This window comes from Leptopilina heterotoma, unplaced genomic scaffold (assembly GCF_015476425.1).
Source record: "Leptopilina heterotoma isolate Lh14 unplaced genomic scaffold, ASM1547642v1 Lhet_134, whole genome shotgun sequence".
NCBI lineage: Eukaryota > Metazoa > Arthropoda > Insecta > Hymenoptera > Figitidae > Leptopilina > Leptopilina heterotoma.
This window is the reverse complement of record NW_025110853.1, coordinates 2,237,521-2,264,448: the sequence shown is the minus strand read 5'-3', so window position 1 is coordinate 2,264,448 and position 26,928 is coordinate 2,237,521. Positions and strand designations below refer to the sequence as shown.

Here is a 26,928-nt window from a genome sequence, read left to right as displayed (position 1 = left end):
AACTGAAGCACCCGCAGCAATTGACGCACTTACCCTATGTATTTTTAAATCATACATAAATTACATTCCCTTTTAGAGAAATCGTTTTCCTTTACTTGAAAATAAGAAAAACGTCCTTTCCTCAAAGTTAAATAAAACTCTTTACTGCGAAAAAAATAAAATCCACAAAGAGTAAAAAAATAAACGATTTTTATAGGCCGATAAACCTTTAACTATTTTGATTCTATGGGACAAATTGAATAAAAATAAAATTTACGATAACATTACGGAATTGGTCTTGAAATCAGGATAGAAATTCTATAATCTAAATGACATCGTTAATAGCAGAATAAGAACGCGAATAGACTGAAATATTATTGATTATAAATAGATACACATATATAGAAAGATGGAATAACATTTTTCTATCGAATACTTTTCTTCGACTTGATCTCTAATACATGAAGCTACACCATAATATATAAGAATTGCCCTTCAATCAACCGGAAGCTGCGAGACTCGTTCAACTGGAATCGATAATGTGAAATACTGACACGAGGTGAAAGCCAGACAATAACAAATTTTATACCTTTTTTCACAATTTATCACGTGCTTTTTTTGACAAAAAAAGCTTACAAGAAAACATTTATTCATCTTTTAACAAACACCATCGAAAAATTTGGAGAAAAATTATTCAAATTTACATCGAAGTAATTTCTCGGAAAATTTATTTTCACTCAATTTCCTGTATTTTTAGGATTTTTCGTCCCGAATTTTTTCATAAAATATGTATATTTAGAGGTTATGTTTTGCATCAGTTTTGCATCAGTTCAGCATCAGCCACAGGTCAGAGAAAGTAGAATTAGTCAGAAGTCAGGGATTTATTTCTTGAAGAACTATGATATAATTACTACTTAAATATTTCAAAATTAATTTAATTTTAAAACTTAAAAAGGTTTAAAATTAAAATCTTTAAAAATCTAAATTTTTTACATACTTTTAAGTTTTAACTAACAATTCTGTAGAATTAATTTTTTTGAAAAATAGTGGTTGAATTTTCTTTGAAATTATTTGAAGTTTTTATTATATTTAATAGAATATATATAGGTATATGTATTTAATAGAAGAATTTCCGAATAATCTAAATTTCGTAAAATTGGATTGTAAAGAAAAGGATTTGAAAATTTTCAAAGAACTTTTTTAAAAATTATTAAAAAGAAGAAATTATTTAAAGAAGAAATTTAGTTAAAAATTCTAGAAAATAATAATTGAATTGAAATCATGTAAATAATTTTGAAGAAATTACAGTAAGAATATTCTTACAATATAAAATAATGATTTTATCACATTTTCAAGACACTTGCTTTTGAACTGAAGTTATACAAAATAACTAATTAATTGAAAACATTTAGTTAAAAATGAAATTAATTAAAGACATCAAGTTGAAAATAAAGTATATAAATGAGAAAATGAAGTTAAAAATTGATTAATTGATGAAATTAAGATAAATGTTAATTAATTGAGGAAATTTAGTTAAAAATTAATTAATTGAAGAAATTAAAAATTAATTTTAATATGAGAGATTAAGTTACAATTTAATTAATTGAGGAAATTAAGTTTAAAATGGATTAAACTTTAAATACAATTCTTGCGAAAAATTCGTGTAATTTTTATCGATTTTAATTGCAATTAAAAGTATGTAAATATATGAAAAATGAAAAAACTAATATTTTAAAATTTTTTCTTTAATTTTGTCTGCATGGAAGAAAAATGTGCAAAAAATCGCCTTTTTAAAATTTAACGACTGGCAATAATTTTTAGCAGTTTGATTACGTGTTTGCTATAATTATGCTATCATATTGCTGTACTGGCTATTGTTGTATAAGAAACTAATTATTACCTGGGCAGAAAATGTAAGGTCACAAGACACCTATGATTTAGGTGTTCTGGAGTATATAAAGTAGAGTAAATTGCTTATACGATGATTCGAACAAGATACAAAATATCATAACACTATATCATTTTTACTTTTTAATTACTTTTTAATTAATTTTTTTTATTATCTTGGACATTGATTATCATTTGTTTAGCATAATTTATTTTTATTTATATTTTGAAAGTTTTTTTAATTGAATTAATATTTTATGTAGCTCAAGTTTAAAATTTCAATTCACAAAATTTTTACTGTAACGAAATTGACATTTTATCGTAGTGAATTAGATGAATTTTTATACTTTATAGTAAATTTTAATCGGTTATGTGAAAATTTAAACCCTTTTAATTGGCAGTTTTCACTCACTTTTTTGTTTATTTATGTACCTAACTTTTTATTATACCGAATTTTTAATTACTAGAATTTTGATTTGGCCAAAATAATTAAATTCCTAATACAAATTAAATTATTTCATATTTTGAATTGATATTATTTATTCACCTTTATTAAGTAAATTATTATTTTTTTTATTATTTAAATTAAATTTTTTTCGGGTGATTAGGTTTCGGCGGGTTTCGGGCATGTGTTTTCGGTATTTTTACCTGGAAAGCATAAAAAATTGGCTAAAAAAAATAATAAGTTAAAAAAATGTAATTTCTGCTAAACAAAAAAAAATATTTAAAATAAAAATTAAAAAATAAAAATTCTACAAAAACAAAACTTGTATCTGTATAGGAAAATTTGACACAGTATATAAATTTCAAGCTTCATGGAAAATCCGTTAATAAATTATTGTGACGAGTGTTCATTCGACCAAATAAATTTCAAAACACAACCAATAATAATTCGTAAAAAAAGAATCTTTTTCCATCATTATTCATGTGTCGCAGAAAATTGTTTATAGTCGAAAAATAATAATTTTGCGGATCCAATAAAAGCTCTCAATTTTTCATCGATCAACCGTGCGCGGCGGCGTTAAATAATAATCGTCTTTCAGAATTGATTTTCCATCAACGTTGGCGTCGACCATAAACGTGTACGCGCCTGTTATCTTAGTGGGTTAAACAATAAAGGCGCGCTACCCAGATCTCAATTTTTTTTTATTCTGCATATAGACGAGTAATTTCGAGCATGTATGTATATAGAACATTGGAACTACCGCCATCACATTCACTTTTTTCATTCAGAGCTTTTTTTATTAATATCACAAATAAGCAGTAATTAAATAAAGTGCCTCAATTCATTAATTTCTGATTACGATAATGGAGTTCTGCGTAAACCTTGTCTCATCGTGACGAAAAAATGTTTGTCTATTTCGATGATAAAAAAGAAAGGAAAATAATTATTTTTTGAATTTAATTTAACACGGAATTTTACTTAAGACAGTATATAAACTTTACTTACTTAGCACAATATTAGGTCATCGAATAGTTAATGTTAGATATATATATATAGACGCATATACTAAAGTAATATTTATTAATAATTGTCAATATATTAGACAATTTTTTAAAAAAAATTGTTTTTCTCTTTAAATCAATTATTTTAAACAATTTTTTAGAAAGTTCTTTAAGAATTCAATTATTTAAAGAAAAAAAAGAAAGTTTATCTAAAATAACTCTGAAATCCGTTTGTTTATAATTCAATTTTACTAAAATTCGATTATTCGGAAATTTTTCAATTAAATATGAATTTAAAAAAATTCAACACTATTAGAACTCGACTGCCGATAAACCGGTTGTACTCAGGAGAGGTTTTCTACAGTTTCCCTCTCCACTGGCGAGAAAACCCATTAGACGGGTGGTCCATGCAAATGCGAGTACTCCTAATTTTCAAGTCGTTCTGTAGACGCAAAATTAGTTAAGGTTATTTTTAAGAAATTTGTAAAGAGAGAAATTGTATAGAGACACTTGTATAGCCAAGTTGTCTAGGCTGAAGACGGGTGTATAAACAAATGAATAATAATTGAATTAGTAAAAGTATTTTTCTTAAAGATTACATAACTTTAAATTTTGATTTTATGTTAAAAATAATTTAAAAATTTTATAACGTGTATTATTACTTTTCAAATAAGGAGGCTCATGATTATTCCACAAATGTCATTTGGCCGAACTGTCATTTTATCAGGGACTCTTTCCAACACAAATGAACACAAATATCAAGTGTGTGTTTGTGTTGTGTTTAGAACACAACACAATTCGTATATTGAAATTGTGTTGTGTTCTGAACACAAACAGATTTCAATAGTAAATTGAACTCGCCACATGTGTTTGAGCAAATGTGTTTTTTCGAACACAAACACATTTCAATTTTTTGAATTGTGTTGTGTTCTGAACACAACACGTACTCAGCACAAACGTTTGGTAACTGTCCCTGCATTTTATCGAATTGCATTTATCCGAACTGTTATTTTAACGAAATGCCATTTGCGAATCGACATTTTTACGAATTGACACTTTTTCAAAAAGTCATTTTTGCGAAATATCATTTTTACGAATAATTATTATTGTTCCGAAATGTCATTTTTGCGAATCGACATTTTTACAAATTGACACTTTTGCGAAATATCAAGGTCTGTGAAGTTGGCTCCGACATGTCAAAATTTTTTACTTTTCTAAGTAGTATTCGTTTGTCCAAGATAGGTCCACGTTTGTCCAACCACTAATTTTTTTGTCCACCAATTGTTTAAACAATTTCAATAGTTGACTTCTGATAAATGTACATTTTCAACTTTTTTTGTTTCTAACTTAGTCTGAGAGGGTGGAATAAATTTTCTAATGGGTGGACAAACGAACTTACAACTTGGACAAACGTCAGAAACAATAAAATCAACATTCCCACCAATTGTTTAAACAATTTCACTAGTTGACTTCTGATAAATGTACATTTTCAACTTTTTTTGTTTCAAACTTAGTCTGAGAGGGTGGAATAAATTTTCTAATGGGTGGACAAACGAACTTACAAACTTAAAAATCTCGTTAGTCCACCTACTGGAAAATTAATTCAACTAGTGAAATTGTTTAAACAATTGGTGGGAATGTTTATTTTATTGTTTCTGACGTTTGTCCAAGTTGTAAGTTCGTTTGTCCACCCATTAGAAAATTTATTCCACCCTCTTAGACTGATTTACAAACGAAAAAAGTCTAAAATGAACATTTATCAGAAGTCAACTAGTGAAATTGTTTAAACAATTGGTGGGAATGTTTATTTTATTGTTTCTGACGTTTGTCCAAGTTGTAAGTTCGTTTGTCCACCCATTAGAAAATTTATTCCACCCTCTCAGACTAAGTTAGAAACAAAAAAAGTTGAAAATGTACATTTATCAGAAGTCAAGTACTGAAATTGTTTAAACAATTGGTGGGAATGTTTATTTTATTGTTTCTGACGTTTGTCCAAGTTGTAAGTTCGTTTGTCCACCCATTAGAAAATTTATTCCACCCTCTCAGACTAAGTTAGAAACAAAAAAAGTTGAAAATGTACATTTATCAGAAGTCAAGTACTGAAATTGTTTAAACAATTGGTGGGAATATTGAATTTATTATTTCTGACGTTTGTCCAAGTTGTATTTTCGTTTGTCCACCCATTAGAAAATTTATTCCACCCTCTTAGACTGATTTACAAACGAAAAAAGTCTAAAATGAACATTTATCAGAAGTCAACTAGTGAAATTGTTTAAACAATTGGTGGGAATGTTTATTTTATTGTTTCTGACGTTTGTCCAAGTTGTAAGTTCGTTTGTCCACCCATTAGAAAATTTATTCCACCCTCTCAGACTAAGTTAGAAACAAAAAAAGTTGAAAATGTACATTTATCAGAAGTCAACTATTGAAATTGTTTAAACAATTGGTGGGAATGTTGATTTTATTGTTTCTGATGTTTGTCCAAGTTGTAATTTCGTTTGTCCACCCATTAGAAAATTTATTCCACCCTCTTAGACTGATTTACAAACGAAAAAAGTCTAAAATGAACATTTATCAGAAGTCAACTAGTGAAATTGTTTAAACAATTGGTGGGAATGTTGATTTTATTGTTTCTGACGTTTGTCCAAGTTGTAATTTTGTTTGTCCACCCATTAGAAAATTTATTCCACCCTCCTAGACTAAGTTAGAAACAAAAAAGTCTAAAATGAACATTTATCAGAAGTCAACTAGTGAAATTGTTTAAACAATTGGTGGGAATGTTTATTTTATTGTTTCTGACGTTTGTCCAAGTTGTAAGTTCGTTTGTCCACCCATTAGAAAATTTATTCCACCCTCTCAGACTAAGTTAGAAACAAAAAAAGTTGAAAATGTACATTTATCAGAAGTCAAGTACTGAAATTGTTTAAACAATTGGTGGGAATGTTGATTTTATTGTTTCTGATGTTTGTCCAAGTTGTAATTTCGTTTGTCCACCCATTAGAAAATTTATTCCACCCTCCTAGACTAAGTTAGAAACAAAATTTAAAAAAAAAAATTTTAGAATTTTTTTTTTTTTTTTTTTTGAAACTTTTTTTTGGTGGACAAAAAAATTAATGGTTGGACAAACGTGGACCTATCTTGGATACTACTTAGTATCCAAGATAGTTACTACTTACTACTTTACTCTTGAATACTACTTAGAAAAGTAAAAAATTTTGACATGTCGGAGCCAACTTCACAGACCTTAAATATCATTTTTACGAATTGTCACTTTTGCGAAAAGTCATTTTTGCGAATTGTCATTTTTACGAAATGTCACTGTTGCGAAAATTGCTATAGTAAATCTATATTTATACAAGTTTACTAAAGCAATTTTTTCAAAAATGACAATGCAAAAGCGACAATTCGTAAAAATGGCGATTCGCAAAAATGACTTTTCGCAAAAGTGTCAATTCGTAAAAATGGTGATTCCCAAAAGTGACATTTCGTTAACAGTTCGGATAAATGGAATTCGGTAAAATGACAGTTCGGTCAAATGACATTTGGGGAATAATCATGCACCATGCACCTCCAAATAAGTTTCTAATTTGTAAAAACCAATTCTATTATTGTCATATTTAGTTGGAAACTCATTAATTCATTCAGTACATTAAGTTACTAATTTATTTAAATAGCCTCTATATTATCAATTTAATTAGTTAACTTTGACTAATTGACAGTATACGAATCCGTCCTATTTGAATTAGTCAAAATCTACTGTGAATTAGTCAATATCTACTAATTCAAATTTAGAGAGTAAGATTTCTGCTGGTGGAGGAAATATTCGAATCATGTTCTATACGGATCATTATGATAGACACCAAGGAAACCGAGCTTTCAACATTAGTGTGCGCTGTTTGTGTATACAAGTGAATGCAAATTCTCGAGAATGGTAGTACATTCCCACTCTAACCCTTTTCCTTCAAATATTCCCTATATATATGTACATCTTGCACTATTCCCTTGCCAAGCACTCGCACTGACATATTCAATTATATAAATATACATTTTTTAATTAATAAATATAACAATAATAATGAAAAAATATTTATTTTTTCGTAGTTAAAGAGTTAAAATTCTGCAGTAAAATAACAATTCCTCCAATTAAAAAAATATACTAATTTAATTTGTGGTAAAATAAAAATAATTCTACTGATTTAATTTAGTAGGGGAGAGTTGTTAAGGTTGGGCATAGTTTTGACTTTTCTTCATAACTTCCCCTGTAGAACGAATTTCGTGATTTTGTGCATATTGTTGGAAAGATCAACTCAAATGCAACGTTTTTGCTGAACATTGTAAAAAAATTTGACTAAAAGATTCGGAGTTATAAGCAATTTAAAAAAAAAATGTTGTCAGAGTTGATCATGGTTGACAGAGTTGAGCCACTGTAGAAAATCAGTGAAATATTTAGGCAAATGATTAAAAATGACCTTCAAATGATAGAATGACACTTGGGAATGAAGAAACGAAGAAAGGAACCATGAAATTAAAATAAAATCCCATATTATGCATTTTCATATAAATTTAGATATTTTATTCCTCATGAACGAATTGAAAAAATGAAAAAAGGTTATCAACAATTTTTTTCCTCTCTTTCCAATGGAAATGAAGTTTTTAACACCTCTTTAAATGAAAAAATGAATTTCTGTTGCAAGTACGTACGCTTTGTAATTGCAAAATTTCGGGTGGCTCAACTCTAACAACCACTCATCTATCTATCTACCCAGGCGGAAATTTCCAACCGGCGCGGATCCTAGCCCGTACTGACGCCGGTGTAACTGTACTGGCTCGGAACCGCCTGCCAACCGAATGTGAACGGGCATTCTACCGAATAGTGACTAGGCCAGGAGCGCGCTGGCAACCGGCTCGGAACTGGCATTCTACCGCCCGCTGACCGGCCGGGAGAAGCCGTTCCGTGTATAATTCAACCGGCTGGGACCTGGCACTCTACCGACCGTGGATTTTTCATTTAATAGCCAGCCGAGCGCTGGCAATGCTGGCATTCTACCGCCTGACAACCGGCTCGGATCCAAATGATAATTTCAACAAATATCAATACAAAAAATAATAATTAATTGCAAAAGATAAACAGTAATGACAATTCATTGACAGTTCACTTTACACATTTTTTTTATTTTTTTATACACTTAAACGCAATTTCTTATTACATAGACATTTGAAAAATCCTAACGCTTGGGGGTACGAACCTACGCCTAACCGAATATTTACGCACCGAAATCTCGCACGCTAACCACTATGCTACGCTCGCATGGGACTTTCAAATCTTAAATACTCTCAAGTGTCACAAGCTGAAATAAAACTTGTAGAATTACTACGCGTCAATGATACCGCTATATTTTCAATACTTTATTGAATGTATATTTAGGACTATTTCAATATTTCGTTAAAAAAGAAACTTGTTATATTTTTATTATTATATAATACATATATTGAATAATTGTTTTTCAATATAATAATATTGAACGTAATAATATTAATAATTTTAATTAATATCTCAATAATAATAAATTTATTATTATTAAGATATTATTAATTAATTTTATATATTATTAATTAACATTAATATTATTGAGAATTAATAATAAATTATCAATATTAATATTAATTAATAATATATCAATAACCATAAATTTATTATTATTGAGATATTAATTAAAATTATTAATAATTACCTTCATTATTATTATATTGAGAAACAATTATTCAATTATTATTGAGATATTATTAATTAATAATATATAATATTAATTAATAACGAATTTTTTTAATTATTTAATTTTTAAAAAAGTCTCAATAAATGATTACTTAATATATTGATTAGATTCATTTATTAATAATTATTTTCTAAAATAATGCAATTACTTGTAATAATTATTTAATTTATAATGTGACAATAAATGACGAGATCCGCAGTCGGATCCGCCCCAGTACCGAGCCAGTACAGACTCAACATATCCGTCATTCTTCCGACGCCGCAGAAGAATAAGATCCGCCGGCGGAAGAAATCCAGTACCGAGCCAGTACTGACAATAGTGGGAAGACGGTTCCGACAGTCGGAGCATAATCTGTACCGCGCCGGTTGCTTTTTCAGATCCGAATCGGTACAGACCGTCGGTACTTGCGGTCTGTACGGGCGCGGATCCCAGCCGGTTGTAAATTCCGACATTCGTCCGACTTTTCCGCCTGGGATAGTTCGGCAGAATAAAAATTCAGCTTAACGAAAAAATTAATAATAAAAAACCTGTTAATTTTAAATATATTGAAATAAGCATTCAATTATAATTAAAATTCATTTTGAGTGAAAAAATAACATTACGAATATAAATAAAACGTAAAAAATAAATAGAAATAAAGAATAAATAATAATAAAAAACAATTAAGCAATAAATAAAACAGATATAACTAAAAATAGTCAAACTAAATAAATACATATACTATATACATTACGACCGTGAGAAAATGAAGAGAAAAAAGTCATTTTCAGTGAAATAATTGCTAAAAATGAAGATTTATTAAGACGAGAATAAAAAAGAATGAAAACGAAATTTGTCACTTTATTAAACGATTGAAGATAATTAATGGAAAGATGAAAATCTCCGGAACGAGATTAAAGATTGTTATAACTGATTTGTGAATACTTGATCCAATCTGCATGGGGAGGAAACGGGATCAAACAAGGTAACTCGTTTTCCAAGTTGACGTTTCATTAATTAATTATAAGAACCCTTTGATGAGTAAACTGTTTCCACAAATCTCTCCTGCTTGATTTGTAACGTCAATAAATTTTCTGATTTATCGAAAACATTATTATTCCCATACAATATTCAATACCAGTGATTATAAAAACGAATTCCAGAACCTCTTATTCAAATTAAAAGCAAATTATATATCATTCGACATATCGAAGGCCATCGTTTAAAATTAATATTTATTTTTGCACTGAGCAGAATAAATATAAACAATATTAATCTACCAATATTTAAAAATTACCTTCAATACAAATTCTGTTTTTTTAAAAATCAGATGACGGAAATTTTGGATAAATAAAAATTCTAATTTAAAATCTGGTAAAATAAAAATTAAAAATTTAGTAATATTAGATATTCAGTAAATTTTCTGATTATATTTAAATACTTTTTCAGTTGTAAAAAATGAATTCGCATATTTTAATTTCGCTCTATATTATAAAACAAGAATGTAATTTAAATTACCACATAGAATTATTAATAGAACGTAAGGTCTCCCATAAATTTCTCTCGAAATTAGTTACAGAAGACTATGGAATTGGAAGCGACTTATGAAATGTCATATATGAAACACAAGGACGAACTTTATGAACTAGTGGAGCTTATAACTTTATAAAGAGGCTTCAAAGATACTCAATCTCAAATGCAGCTATAAAAATATAAAAGTAACTTCATTTCAAACATGTCCTGTGCACATTTTTCTTTTTATAAACAATGAAAACATCCGTTACCAGCACCTCTCGTAAAACCGAGCACAGTTTATTTCCGTTCTTTTCCAAAATCATATTTAATCCATAAACAGCGGTTTTATTAGTATTTTTTATATTTCTTTTGTGTTAAAGAAAAAAAATTTATTTTTAATGTCAATTTAAAATGTAATAACAATATTTACACTGAAAAAAACTTTATTTGATTCAAATAACCGATTACTTGACTATTATCAATTAAATATTTACTTGAATCAAATAAAATATTATTTATTGGAGTTATTATTATTATTATTGAAGTCAATTAAATAGAATTTGCTTTAAATGCTGAAATTATTGGTACAACTTCAAATACAATTTAATTTACTCCAATAAATATGATTTGATTTAAGTAAATATTTAATTGATTATATAGTCAAGTAATCGGTTATTTAAATCAAATAAATTATTTTTTCAGTGTACAATATAATTATATTATGTAGAATTAAAATGGATAATAATAATTAGTAATAATTTATTTTTTAATTAATTCGAATTATAATTAATTATACGAGCAAAAACAATTCGCGTGTGTATTTTCTGATTTTCATGTCAAAAGATGGAAAAATGTATATAAGTATTTGATTCAAATACAACTAAAATTATTTGACTTTGGTTTGAACCAAATAAATCTTAATTGAAGCAAGTAAATAGTTAATTGAATGTAATAAATGAATTTATTTAACACATTTATTTAATCCACTCTAATATTTGATTCTTTGCCATGAACTATTGGACATAATAAAATTATGTTATTGTTTCAACTAAACCAAATTACTTGATACAAATATTGTATTATTTAATGCTAATAAATAAATTATTTTAAACAAATAAAAAATATTTTTAATAAGTAAATTGTTTATTCAGGCCTCGAACTGCCTTTGGCATTGGAAATTACGTACTTTACGTGTACCAAAAAAGGAAAAATTATAGTGACTTTAAATCGCAAAATAGAATTATACAGTTTAAATAATTACATGGATTTCAATCAACATATTTTTATTAGTTTAGAAAATCTTAAAATTAAAATAATATTTTTTATGTTCTTATGATAAAATTCAATTTAAGTAAATTTGTAGCTAAATTTGTAACTGCAGGTATGTTACAGAAATAACTACAAAAACTAGTAGATTCTACTACTTAAAGTAGTTCGAGGCGCAGGAATTCTTCCCAAAAGACAATTGATCGAATAGACATTCGCTCGAAAGGCTTTCGATCGAATGCACATTTGATCGAAAAGACATTTTACCGAATGGACATTTGATCGAATCGATTTTAAACCTTGCTGCAACATTTCTAACAAATTTTATACCGTTTCGATCAAAAGTCCATTTTTCTATGGATAATTTTAAAATTAATATTTTTAAATGCATTTCAGAAACCCAAAAATGTTATTAAAATGTTTAAAATATTCGTTTAATTCTGAAAAAATATGAACACAACTAAATTTTTAAATTTTAAATTCCTATCATTTTTCTCTATATTCTTTTTGTCTACTTTAAAATAAGTGTGATGCACTCTGAAAAAGGTACCTTAGAAGCAAAAAATTGTAGGTTATGTTTGTGACTTTTGAAATGAAATTACACAAAGGGGATTAACTCCCAATATAAAAAACTAATATTAAAATCTTCATTAAAACTAAAATAATCAATCAAAATTAAATTTGGTTTTACAAAATTAAACAAAAACTTTTAATTGACTTAAAAATGACACAAACATAACCTTAAAACGATTTGCTTCTAAGGTAGGTACTTTTCTTCGGAATTTTATCACAAATAATCTAGCAAATTTTAACTTAAATTTTAATTATTTATAAAATTAATAACTTATTAGATAAAAATTTATCAAAACAATTTTATTTTTGGGTTTGTAAATTTTTAATAAATGGTCTGGAAAACCTGGAAAAGTCATGGAATTTTAAAATCCATGTTTTGTGTCAATCCTGTAATATTTTACTAATAAAAAGGTGGAAAAATCATCAATGAAAATTACTAACAATTCAAGTTAATATTACTGTTAAATTTATTTGAAAGAAAAATGAAAAAAATTTGCATAATTTCCATTTGTCAGTTACAACTTTTGTTACTAAATGAAGAGCTGTACCAGCCAGGTAGCAGTGAGGGCATCTGGATCGTTCACTGCTACCTGACTGGTATCATCCCTTTTTCTCGCGCGTCGAGCGAGTTCTTCGATACAGCTCCTTAAATGATAATTTCTTTAGAAAAAAATAAGGAAATAAATTCCCTCGTGAGCAATTTTGTTTATTTCATAGGTTTGCGTGATTTCTAGACAAAATTCTAAAGAGACTTGTACCAAAACTTGAAAATCTCTAGTTTGTAACTAATTTAACAATTTTTTAGATTCATAAACATTTTTCTGAATTAATTTGAAGATAAAAATAATATAATATAATCTATCAAAATATATAAAAAAATGAAAGCATACACAAAAGTCTAACTTCAAACTGGGATAGAAAAAACAGTAATTTTTTTCCTTTTTTACTCACACTATTTTTTATACTGGAATCAAATTTAAAAATTTTAAAATGTTCAATTTCGTTAAAACTAACAGAAAATATTTTTCTATCATTTTTACAATTTTTTGATAGAACGATTTTTTTTCATTATTTATTGAATAAAATTTCTTACGAGTTCCTTTAATCCAAATTATTTTTTCAATAAATGCAGAGGGTGCAGATATTCAATATAATTCAAGATGAGGTCAACGAAGGGTCAGAGTAGTGATTAAATCATACTCGTCGAAGGGGAACGTGCTACTTATGAACTCTATCGGATATTTCTTATTCCAAGATGTTTATATACATACATATATATAATACTAGACGACAAATTGCGCGCGCAATCGGGCGCCAACAGTGTTTCGAGTTTGACGATGAAAAATTAATTTTCAAAACATAATTAAAAAATCAAATAATTAAACATAATTTATAAAAAATAGACATATTTATATAAAATAAATGATCATATTTTGTTTATTATAAAAAACATTTATTACATGAAGTAATACGAACAAAATCATCAAAAATTAGGCCTAATTTTATTGAAATTTACTCTCTAAATCAGAATCAGTGAAATTCCTACTTAAGATTAGTGAAATTTGACTAAGAATCAGTGACTTTATTCTCGCGATTTGAATCAGTGGAATTAAACTGAAAATCAGTTAAAAATGACGGAAACTGAAAATCAGGAACTAAAACGAAACTAAAATTTCGAAACGGTTCTTGGTATTTATTCAAAAATAAATTTTATTTACTTATAAAATACTCATATACATTTATTTTATAATTAATTCAGGGTGTCCTGCAAGTACTAAGAAAAAAATTTCCTGACTTTCCCTTCCCTTTTTTATAACAAATCTTTAACAAAAAAAATTATGTGAGCTGGTAAATATTAACGTAATTTTATGATAGTGAACTTAAACACTTTATTTATCATCATTATAAACCTTCTTTTGTTGTAAACAAAATATTACACACATAAAATCTAAAAAAACAAAGATAAAATAATCTAATTATTTGTTTATTGAAAAACCACGATCTAAAGCCGCGTTCCCATGAGATAAAATTAAAATCATTTTCACAAAGTTTTCCAAATTAGAAAAGCCTTTTGATGATGATTTCAAAAATGAAAGAGAACCAATAAACGAAAGTGATTCACTCATTCAAGTATCTGGTCGGCTGAAAATTTAAAAAATAAAAAAAATCGATTTCTCATGAAATTTTAAAAAAATTTCCTGATTTTGATTAAAATTCCCTGACTTCCCTGACCGCTGGACACCCTTATTAATATATTAATTATTTATATATTATTTATTATTAAACTTTTTTATAATATAAATATAATTTTATTTATAACAAAAAATTGTAGGATAATAAAAAAATTAATAATAATAACAAATTTTAAAATACAATATACAGTCAGAAATTGTCAGTACGAACGACGGGCGAGCTAAGAAAAAATTGCTGCTGAAATTAAATTAACATAGTTTATTATTGGAAAATGATAGCTACTTCACTAAGAAAACATTATACTTAATTCAAATACAAAAATAATTTTAGATGATTTTGCAATTGAAATTAGTTTATAAGTTTAATCCCAATATATAGAAAATATCTACTGCTTTCATTCAAAAGTATTATTTATTTGAATAATTATATTTAATTATAATGTATTTTCTGTTTTGGTTTAAACAAAAAATATGTTTAAAAATATTATGTTTGAAAGCCTATTAAATTCTGCGTCGACTGATATGTAAATAAATATTATTTTATATTTTTAAGAGATTTATCTCCAAAGACATTTTGAAAAAAATTGATTAATTTTTCTAATTTCGTGCACCCTAAAAAGAGTAATCTCATAGTTAAAGAAAAAATCCTCTTCTAATATCCTCTAAAGTTTTCTTCTCCAAAGGAAAATATTCCAATTTAATGTATATTATTTTTATTCTTTGGTGGTTAATAATAGAACAAAACAATTTTTTGATGTTCAGATGTCAGAAAAATTGAATTCAAATGAAATAAATAAAGGAATAAATATATTAATAATTGTAAGTAATTAACTATTAGTTATTAATTATATTTATTTAATTAAAAACATTTAATTCAGTGCATCAAATTAACTTTCCTTCATAAGTTCATAATCGTAATTAGTAAATAATATGCGAGAGAAAAATCCTCTAAAGTGAAGAGTATTAATTTTTATACCATATATAAGAGGAAAATATGCATTCAGTTTAGAGGATTCGGAATCAAATCAAATTTTAGAAAAACATACTTGGACATTTTTTAGATATTTCAAAAACTGTTGAATAAATTTTAAATTTCAAAGACTTAAATAAAAGCTGAGACTATAATGATTATGTTATATATTATAAGAGTTTTTAATTTTGCTCCCCATTTTTCTAGACTGTGCAGCCATACAAACATATTACACGAAAATTGAAAAATTAATCAATTTTTTTTTTTAAATATCTTAAGTGATAAAATCTCTGACAAATATAAAATAATATTTATTTATATATCAGTCGAAGGAATTTAATAGGCTTTCAAACAATCTAAGAACCAAGTTTCTATCATTTTGTAACAACAAACTATGTTAATTTAATTTCAGCAGCAATTTTTCTTAGCTTGCCCGTCGTTCGTACCGACAATTTCTGACTGTAATGTATATTTTATTTTAAATCAATAATATAATTATTATTAATTTCAAAACGTTATATAATAATAAAATTCTTTTAATAACCAAACACTTTTATTTATTATTAATGTTGTCAGTTTCTTCTGACCTTCTTTTCTCTGTTGGTTTATGTATTTCTTTAATAATTTCTTTTAGAATTAATCTTTTTAAATTTATAGATTATAAATTTCACTTCTCAGATGAAGCAGATAAATATACGTTTTATTATCTGCAATGAAAGACATTAGTAAAATATTAATTATTTTATTAGTTATTAAAATATGTATAAAATTTTTATATTGAATTTAATCTTTCATAACATTTTCTAACATTTAATTTTAACAATTTTAAATATTTTATATTAGAATAAATTAAATATTAATATTATTTACATAAATTAAATATATAAAACTTAATCATTTAAAAATTAATTCAATTAAATTTATTTAACAATTATATTTATGGGTCAAACCATTTTATTTCGCCTAATGTATTTTTGACCTTTATAAAAAATTTCAATACTTCGGGAAAATATTCTTACATGTTTTGGGATTAGGAAATGCACAATGATTTGTAAAAAATAATTTCATTTCATATAAAAAAAGATATTATAAATTGAGAGTACATGAAAAAAGGTTACATTGACAGGCATTACAAAATATTTAAAAAAGGAGTAATCTCTTTAAGAAATATGAAAAGAGCTATTAATATTTATTTTTAAAGACTGAATTTGTGATTTGAACTTGATAAAAGTATCAAATAATTTATAATAAACTGTAAAATATGTTATTTAAGTTTCTGTATGAAATGTCAAAAATCGAATTATTTAACAATTTTTTTGACAAAGTAATTTAATTTTAGTAAATCAGAATTATTTAAATAATAAATATTTTAAATACACTTTAATATTATTTAAATACTTTTTTGATTATCAACTGAGAAATATAAAAAAATTTACCTAAAATATTAACCATTCTTCATTTTATCGGGTTTTTGAATGTTTGTAACTTCGTTGGAGAAAAACCGATTCATGCCAAATTTTTGGAGCATGTTGATTGAAGCAATATCTTCCTGCTGCTAAAATTTCGCGATGGGTTTTGCACTAGTTTTCAAAAGAAATTGATTTAAAAAAATTGTTTATTTTGAAGGTTACAGACAAGTATTATAACTAACTTGAAGTTGGTTTGCTACTTGCAATAAAAGTCAAATTCAAAATAAAACAAGTCAACTTCAAGTCAGCTATAATACTTGTCAATAACCTTCAAAATAAACACTTTTTTTCAATCAATTTTTTTTTAAAACTAGTGCAAAACCCATCGCGAAATTTTACCAGCAGGAAGATATTGCTTCAATCAACATGCTCCAAAAATTTGGCATGAATCGGTTTTTCTCCAACGAAGTTACAAACATTCAAAAACCCGATAAAATGAAGAATGGTTAATATTTAAGGTAAATTTTTTTATATTTCTCAGTTGATAATCAAAAAAGTATTTAAATAATATTAAAGTGTATTTATAATACTTATTAATTAAATAATTCTGATTTACTAAAATTAAATTACTTTGTCAAAAAAATTGTTAAATATGATCGATTTTTGACATTTCATACAGAAACTTAAATATAACATATTTTACAGTTTATTATAAATTATTTGCTACTTTTATCAAGTTCAAATCACAAATTCAGTCTTTAAAAATAAATATTAATAGCTCTTTTCATATTTCTTAAAGAGATTACTCCTTTTTTAAATATTTTGTAATGACTGTCAATGTAACCTTTTTTCATGTACTCTCAATTTATAATATCTTTTTTTATATGAAATGAAATTATTTTTTACAAATCATTGTGCATTTCCTAATCCCAAAACATGTAAGAATATTTTCCCGCGAAGTATTGAAATTTTTTATAAAGGTCAAAAATACATTATAGGCGAAATAAAATGGTTTGACCCTTATCTAAATAATTTCTTATCAATAATAATTTATTAATTTATAATTTATTTAATTGGATTAAATCACTTTATTAAGTCAATAATATATCTGAAGGAATCGCGTTAATTAAGATAACGATTTTCACGAACGTATTTCCAAAATAGATTGAGACTTTCTTTTTTTAAGTACTTGAAAGACGAAGATGATGAAAAAGATTTGGATAAAGGGAATATAGCCCTCTTACGCACACTACTTTTATTTTAATGTGTAAGTATATGTTCGTATAGTGAATGAACCTCTCTATTTCAAGTGTTTAAAAGACAAAGATAGAAAATATGAATTCAGCCAATTGAGTATAGCTCACGAGTGAAAGCAACCAATGGGTTCGGTTTTGGGGCGCCGAAATGTCGAATGTCGGTTTTTCGACATTCGAACTAAGCTAACTCGAATGTCGAATTTTCGACATTCGAACTAAGCTAACGCGAATGTCGAATTTTCGACATTCGAACTAGGCGAAAGAATTCGAACAGTTCGGTTCGAATTATTTTGCACAGCTCTAAATTATTTGTTAATTAAATCAAGTTATATTTAGTTTTATTAACTAAACATTAAATTATATTTATATTTCCTAAGTGTAAACATAACGAAGAATTTGCAGAATTAAAAAAACACTTTCGCTTACTTGCAATTTTTTTATCGTATCTTTAATTTTGCAAAAATAATATTTATTATTATTATTACTATTATTGTAGGTCTTCTCATTGAATTCAAGAACTTTGCTCTTTATGGCACATTCTATTAATGTTTTCTGTACGCGAATGCGTCCTTAACGTTTGCTGCTAAATATTTGCACTTGCAGCTGGTCATAAAGATTCATTACAACGAAAGGAATTTTTATTCACAACGAGAAGACATTCAATTTCGAGCTAAAATTCGTTCATATTCTAAAATTAGAAATTTCTTATAAATTTATCCCTTGTTGTTATTTAAATCATACACTCAAAAGAATACCTTGCACCCGTTTACAAGGAATCAACTATTTTACCATACAGGGTTGCCACATGTCAAGGAAAAGTCAAGGAAAGTAGAATTGGTCAGGGAAATCAGGGAAAAGTCAGGGATTTTTATTAAAAGTAGGGGAGACCGGGGCGTAATGAATAATTGTAATTTATTTAAAAACCGTAATAATCGAAATAATTTCGCTCGATAGACAAGTTATTGTACTTTTGCAGCAAAAAAAGTAAGAGTCATATCGGGACGTTTGTAGTTTTAAAAGAAAGCTGAGATACCAGAGTAACTTTTCTGGGAGATAAACATTTAATTAGAACAAAAATGTCCGAGTAAAACAACAAAGAGTGAAAAGTTAGCCATTACGCCCCGGTCTCCCCTACTGGAAAAAATTAAATTTTTAGAATTCATAAGAAAATTCTGAACTTTCGTGTCTTTTTTGTTTGCCTCATAAACTATGAAATTACCACGAATTCTATAATACAAAAACCTTCAATATTTTTCTATTTCTGACAGCAATGAACTTCAAAAGGTTTCAATTTGAAATTTTATAAAATTTAAATTTTGAATGAATTCAATTAGAAATTTTAAAGAACTTACATTTTTGAAAAATTGTAATTAATTCAAATTCTTCTGCAATTAGTTAAATTTCTTAAATATTTAATATATTATTACAAATAATACAACAAATTAATTGTTGTGATAACAATTAATTTGTTAAGAGAACAAAAAGAATTGTTGAAACAACAAATCAGATTTGCTAGTTCTATATTAACAATCCGCTAGTAGATGTAACAATCCCTTTTTCTCCGTGTACACTAAAAAAAATTCTTAGTAGATTTGACTACTTTTTAACTACTTTCCTTAGTTCAATAAGTCCCCAAAGATAATTTTGAACTTACATTAATTATCAGATATGTAGTTGAATGAAGTGGTAATACAGTTGCATTAACTACTTTTCTTAGTTAAATAGGAACCAATGACAGTTTTGCAGTAGAATTAACTGCTGATATGTAGTTAAAGTTACTAAGATAACTCAGTAATAAAGACAACTACTGAAAATGGTAAAATAAAATTATTTATAATTTATTATAAATATTATCGAGTTGTATTTTTTTATATTTCCCCCTACCCACTTTTGTTTACCTATACCTTATTTATTTAATGTCTATATACCTAACGGAGAAAAATCTCTAAACGTCGGGAGTTGAACGCTCGACCCTAACATTCGTAAACCGATAACCTAACCACCTAACCACGCTCGCCCGCTACGATGAGTTGCTTAATACTTAAAGGCATTCCTGACACAGTTCAACTGATAACTGTAGTTAATTTTACTACTTAAAGTAGTTGCATTTACAACTTTTCACAGTTGATAATCTTCTATAAAAATCTATAACATAAATTACATGGAAAATAATTCAACTCCTAGAAGAAGTAAAAACTACTACAAAATTAGTCTATCGAAATACTTTAAGTAGTAGAATCTACTACTTTCTGTAGTCATTTCTATAACATACCTGCAGTTACAAAGTTAGCTGTAAAATTACATTAATTTAATTAATAATTTTTAACTACATATAAAACAGTTAAAATAAGTATCAAAAGTAGCCAGACTAACTAAAAAAGTAGTTCGTTTTATTACTTTTTACTCTACTAAGGGGATGTAGTTGAAAATGTCTCATGTATTTTTTTCAGTGTAACTATCCTACTTTATAAAAAAATTATTCCCATCATGATTTCCAGGTGCGTCAAGGTAAAAAACTCAAAAAACTTTACCCGGTACATTTTTATGTAGTATATGACTGGTTAATTTTCAGAAATCTATGAAATTTTTTTAGAAACTACTACTTAAGGGTTTTTAAATACAAATCGGAAGTTAATGTAAAAAAAGTTAAAATTTTTTTTTAAATTGCATTTTTTTTTGAAATTTAAAAAAAAAATTATAATTCTATTGAATAGTAGCACCTTGATGAATTTTTTTTAAAACCTGACATATGCTACAAAAATATTCAGAAAACCCCTAAGTAACAATTTGTAAAAGAATTTCATAGATTTCTGAAAATTAACCAGTCATATACTACATAAACATCACTGCAAAAAGTGGTATCTCACTCGTGTCTTAAAATGAGTTGCTTTAAACCATTGAGATACAAAATCTGTTTTATATTGAGACATTTAATTTCATCTCGTGTCTCATTTTAAGACATTAAAGGTAACTCAATGCGTATAAGACACGTAAAACGTCTTCTTAGTGTGAGACGGATACTCGAAACACATTTCGTGTCTCAAAATGCATTGCTAAATGTGTAAGACACTTTGAAACGTCTTAAAATGAGACACATATCTGTTTCAAATATGTGGACTAAGACATCTTATGTGTTTCAAATATGGGACAAAACGTCTCAAAATGAGACACTTGTTTTTGCAGTGATGTACCGGGTAATGTTTTTTGAGTTTTTCACCTTGACGCACCTTGAAATCATGATGGGAATAATTTTTTTATAAAGTAGGATAGTTAAGAGAGTAAAACGAGAGCATAACTAGAGGTGTCGCTCTTCAATAGAATACAAAAAATTTTTTTTGAAAATTTGAAAATAAAAAATTTTTGGAATTTTTTTGAACCAAAATTCGAAAATTTTTCTTTGTAATCTCTTTACTTGTCTTTTAACATATTTAAATTTCATTAAAATCAATTCAGTAGTTTTCGAGAAAAATGCGTTTTTTGATTTTTCTTTCCCCCTCCATAACTCACACAAAGCTCAAAATTTTGAGTTGAAAATTTCAGAAAGTTACTTTTAACTGTGTAGGAATGTTCGAGCCCTGAAAAAGTCAACATTTTGTCTGGAAATCAGGGAGAAGTCAGGGAAAAACAAAATTAAATTTTTGTGGTAACCCAGATAATGTTTTCTCAGTGTACACCCTTTTTTATTAAGTTTTCGTATAAATTTGAATTTATTTAAAGAATACTGAGCAACTTTCTGTTTTTTTTAATACAGTTTTCTTGAAAGTATCAAATTAATACTAAAGTGTATCAATTTGATACCAAAATGTGGATCAAATAAAAAATTGATCTAAATTTTTGTATCAAAATGACACACCAGGGTGTCTACTATTCTTCAGTTTTTGAATTCCCGGTTTTTCGCTCGGTTTAAGATATTAACTTTTTTTTTCACTACAAGTATATGATGAAGCATATAACACCTTAAATATTAATAATGTATAAGTGGTAATTTAATATTAATCATAATAAAAAAGTATAAAACAAAATTTTAAAGAACCTAAAAATTTGTTTTTATTTATAAAATAACACCGTTTCATTGTCAATAAATAATTACACTTGAAAAGTATACAGAATTTTACGTAAAATTTATTTTTTAATTTAATACCGTACAGGATTTAACAATTGAACGTCATTCTAAGTAAATCTTTTAAACATTTTAGTAACACTTTATAAATAAAACAGAAATTAATTTTTTAATTTCAAACACAAGAAAAATTATTTCCTCTAATACTTAATGCTGAGGTAAAATTCTCTGAACAAAAGATTTATTTTTCCCGTAAATTTTTTAATGATCTGATATATCGACCAATGATAGTTGTTTCCTTACATAGTACACGATTTCATAAAAATGTTATTTAGAAATTTCGTTTCCCGGCTATTTCCCGGTTTTCCCGGTTAGTAGACACCCTGTGACACTATAGTATATTTCGCTCAAGCTACTGCAATTCCACGTATCTTCAAATTCATTAAGGGCTATAATGCATAGCAAATTGCACAAAAAATAGCCTTTAAAAAATTTGCAGATGCGCGGTATTTAACTTTAAAATTTAATTTCTAAAAGTAAGTATAACTGCTGATAACTGGGTGTCAGTTTCAGCTTCATATACTTGAAAAGAAATTAAATTTTGTTTTATTTTTTATAAAGAAAGTATAAAAACGTAATTCGAAACAATCCACATATAATTTTGTTCTGCTTTTTTCTGCGATGAATAAAAAAATTAAATTAAAAAATTGTCTACTCACCCAATTTATCTTTTAGGCCAATGCACTGGGATATGTGCGGAAATTGTAGTATTTTCCTCCATTTTTTACTCTTCCCTTTGTTGCTGTCACCACCACCTGAAAGCAAAAAAAAATAAAAAATTTTCTTTAAAAAAAAGAAAGAAAGAAAGGCAGAATAAGAAGATCGACTTGAAACTTTCATGATTGAATTGTTTTCTTTTCTGGAAAATAAATTTTTATTCTTTGTGTTTACGATTGTACTTTTCTTATTGGATTCTATTCTTTGAAATAGAAGATAGAGAGATGACCCGAGACGACGAGACTCGATACACAATTTCCTTTTATTTTCAAAACACAACTCTTTTTCTCGTTATGGAGACGTTGGACGAAAAAGGGAGAGAAAGAGAGAATGAGAGAAGAGAGCACACTGTAAATTTCAAAGAGCACTAGAGATTTTTATTTTCACAGAAAATTCATGTTGTTTCAATTTATTTAAAAAAAAATTTAAGGACAAAAAAACATTTTACTATTCATTCACTTGAAAGTTCTATTATTCTAAGTCTTGAACAATCAATTTTACTTTCTTTACCATTGAAATAATATTTTTTCTTCTTTTCTATTTATTAAGAAGATTAGGAAAACTAAATATTACTTTTCTTTAAAAATTAACTCTTCTTCTTTTTTTTTACTTTGAACTAAGTTAACTTTAAGAAATTAGTTACGAAATAAAATTTCAATTCATTAAAAAGAGTCTAGGAAGAAAAATATTTACCGAAAAGGAATTATTCAATCAAAGTATAAAATCTTTTCGAGAATTTATTAAAAAGAAAAGAAAAAAAAGAATATCTCAGAAATCGTCGTAGATTAAAGTTGGACGGTTGTTTGTAAGATACATCAAAAAGAAAAGCTCCTGGAAAAGCTATAAGTATAGGACGACAAAAAAGTTTGTGAAAGCTAGTAAAATATACGACGAGAAAAATATATACAGAAGAGAGCTGTCTACATTCGCGGCCAACTTTTCGATTGCACATTAAAAAACAGAAACAAATAAATCGGTGTAGAGAAAATGTCATTTATCAAGCATCAGCATAATACTATCGCGGACTTGATTTTTTATTATATTTCATTGATAATTTAAGCGCAAAAAAATAACTGCTATTACCTATTGTAGACTTTTTTTCACATTTTTAACATATTTTTTAAATAATAAAAATACAGCGGAAGAGATTTTCATTTGACTCAATTAATCGACTGTACAAATAAATATTTACTTGAATCAAAAATAATATTTATTTAAATTCAATTACAAAATTACAATATTTGTATTTTCAAATTTTTAAGTTTGAATTTCAGATCGAAAATTTAAAAGATTCACTTAAATAATTAATTATTATTATTTATTTTCAAATTTTTAATGAAGCTTAAATATTTTCCTAAATAATAAAATTTTTTAAAGAGATTTAATTATTTTTAAATTATTTTTTTTTTTTTTTTTTATCATAGAATTTCAATTATTTTTAATACAATTTTAATCGAATTTCTCGAAAGAGACGCATGAATAATCTCTAGAAATCATTAGTTAGAAGTTTTAAATGATTGAATTTCATTTATTAGAATTTTCTTTTAGCAGAATTTTATTTTTTTCGAATTTTTGTTTAATCGATTTTAAATTGACCCGAATATTTACATTAACAGTTTTATAAATACTCGAATTTTTATTTATGAGAATTATCATTTAACACAATTTCCATTAATGGTACTTTCCATTAAAATGAATTCTTATATTTATACGAATTTTTATTTACAACAACTCTTATTTTACATTATTTCTACTTAGTCTAGTTTTGAAAAGACATAATTTCCATTTCGGCGAATCTTTATTTCGCCAAATGTTTATTTTCATATTATCATTTGACAGAATTCTTAAAAGAACGAATGCTCATTTGTGCGAATTTGCAAATGGCCGACATAACAACATGCCGAAAGATTTCGGCGCCAGTTTCAAAACTGACCAATCACAATTTTCTTAACATTTTCTAATTGGTCAGTTTTGAAACTGGCGCCGAAATCTTTCGGCATGTTGTTATGTCGGCCATTTGCAAATTCGCACAAATGAGCATTCGTTCTTTTAAGAATTCTGTCAAATGATAATATGAAAATAAACATTTGGCGAAATAAAGATTCGCCGAAATGGAAATTATGTCTTTTCAAAACTAGACTAAGTAGAAATAATGTAAAATAAGAGTTGTTGTAAATAAAAATTCGTATAAATATAAGAATTCATTTTAATGGAAAGTACCATTAATGGAAATTGTGTTAAATGATAATTCTCATAAATAAAAATTCGAGTATTTATAAAACTGTTAATGTAAATATTCGGGTCAATTTAAAATCGATTAAACAAAAATTCGAAAAAAATAAAATTCTGCTAAAAGAAAATTCTAATAAATGAAATTCAATCATTTAAAACTTCTAACTAATGATTTCTAGAGATTATTCATGCGTCCCCCTCGAAAAATGTAATTATTCCTAAAAAATATTATATTTAAATTTGTCAAACGTATTCAAATATTTAAAAATTTGTTGATAAAATTCTTTATGAGAATTCAATTTGGAGAAACATTCATTTACTCAATAAATTATTTATTTTTGTATTTAAATAAATGAATTCTCGTAGAATTTTCTAATAAAAATTGATTTAAAAATGAATTTCAGTTACAATTTTATATAATTGAATGATCCACAAGTTTTGAACGTTCAAATGAACGAAACACTTTTTATTAGAAATGTTTTTATAATTTATTGTTTGCAATAAAAATTAAAAACTTAAATTATATAAAAAAAATAATATAATAATAATATAATAATATAATAATAATAATATAATAATAATAATAATAATAATAATAATAATAATAATAATAATAATAATAATAATAATAATAATAATAATAATAATATAATAATAATAATAATAATATATATATATATAATATATATTATTATATATAATAATAATATAATAATATAATATAATTTTTGTTATATTTCATTTATTTTATATCGACAAAAAATTATTGTAATAAATATTTAAATTAAAGAAGAAAATAAATAAATTTTGTTCATTTGAACGTTCAGAACTTTAGGATCATATAATTGAATATTAAAAGCATCATAGCCTGAATTTTTATAGAAATAATTGAATTTCGAAAAGGTTGCAAATTAAAATCTTTGAAAATTTGAGTTTTTCATACTTTTAACAGACAATTCTGTAGAATTAATTTTTTTGAAATTATTTCAAGTTTGTATTTTCTAGATATTTAATTGAAGAATTTATGAATAATCGAAATTTTATAAAATTCAATTGTAAACAAATGGATTTGAAAATTCTCAAGAAACTTTTGCAAAAATTATTAACAATAATTGACAATTATTGAATTCTTTCAAAGAATTTTAATAAAATTTTTGAAAATAATTACATTTTTGGAAGAATTTACTTGAAATTATATTAAAAATAATTAAAATCCTGCAAAGAATTTTATTAATTAGGAGAATAATTGAATTTTTGTAACGAATTTTTATTACATTATTTTTATAAATAATTGAAATCCTGTGAAGAATTCTATTATTTATAAAAATAATTGGATTCTTGCAACGAATTTTATTATATAGAGTGTTGTGGGGTGATGTGCAACGTTTTTTTCGTTGGACGAAAAACATGTCAAATAATTAAATTTTTAAATATTTGAAAATTAAATGACTTAGAGGCATTATAATAGAATATTTCTGCATTATTAGATTTTCAGAATTTTAAATTTTTCCTACAAATTTTTCGCTTTTTCAAAAACGTCTGTTTTTGCATTTTCCAAAAAAGTTGGGGTGATGTGCAACACCAGTAAAATTCAGGTATGTAATCCATAAATA

The 26,928-nt window shown here is 25.9% G+C and overlaps 1 protein-coding gene across 3 annotated transcripts in view; it reads right to left on the bottom strand.

Annotated features, from left to right (window-relative positions):
* Positions 1-26,928, bottom strand: part of LOC122513113 (G protein-coupled receptor kinase 5) — a 668,663-nt gene that overhangs the window by 31,061 nt on the left and 610,674 nt on the right. For all 3 annotated transcript variants that reach the window (XM_043629370.1, XM_043629369.1, XM_043629371.1), the window contains one exon: positions 23,026-23,121. In XM_043629370.1, the coding sequence (XP_043485305.1) occupies positions 23,026-23,121 (96 nt within the window). The remainder of the gene's footprint in view (positions 1-23,025; positions 23,122-26,928) is intronic.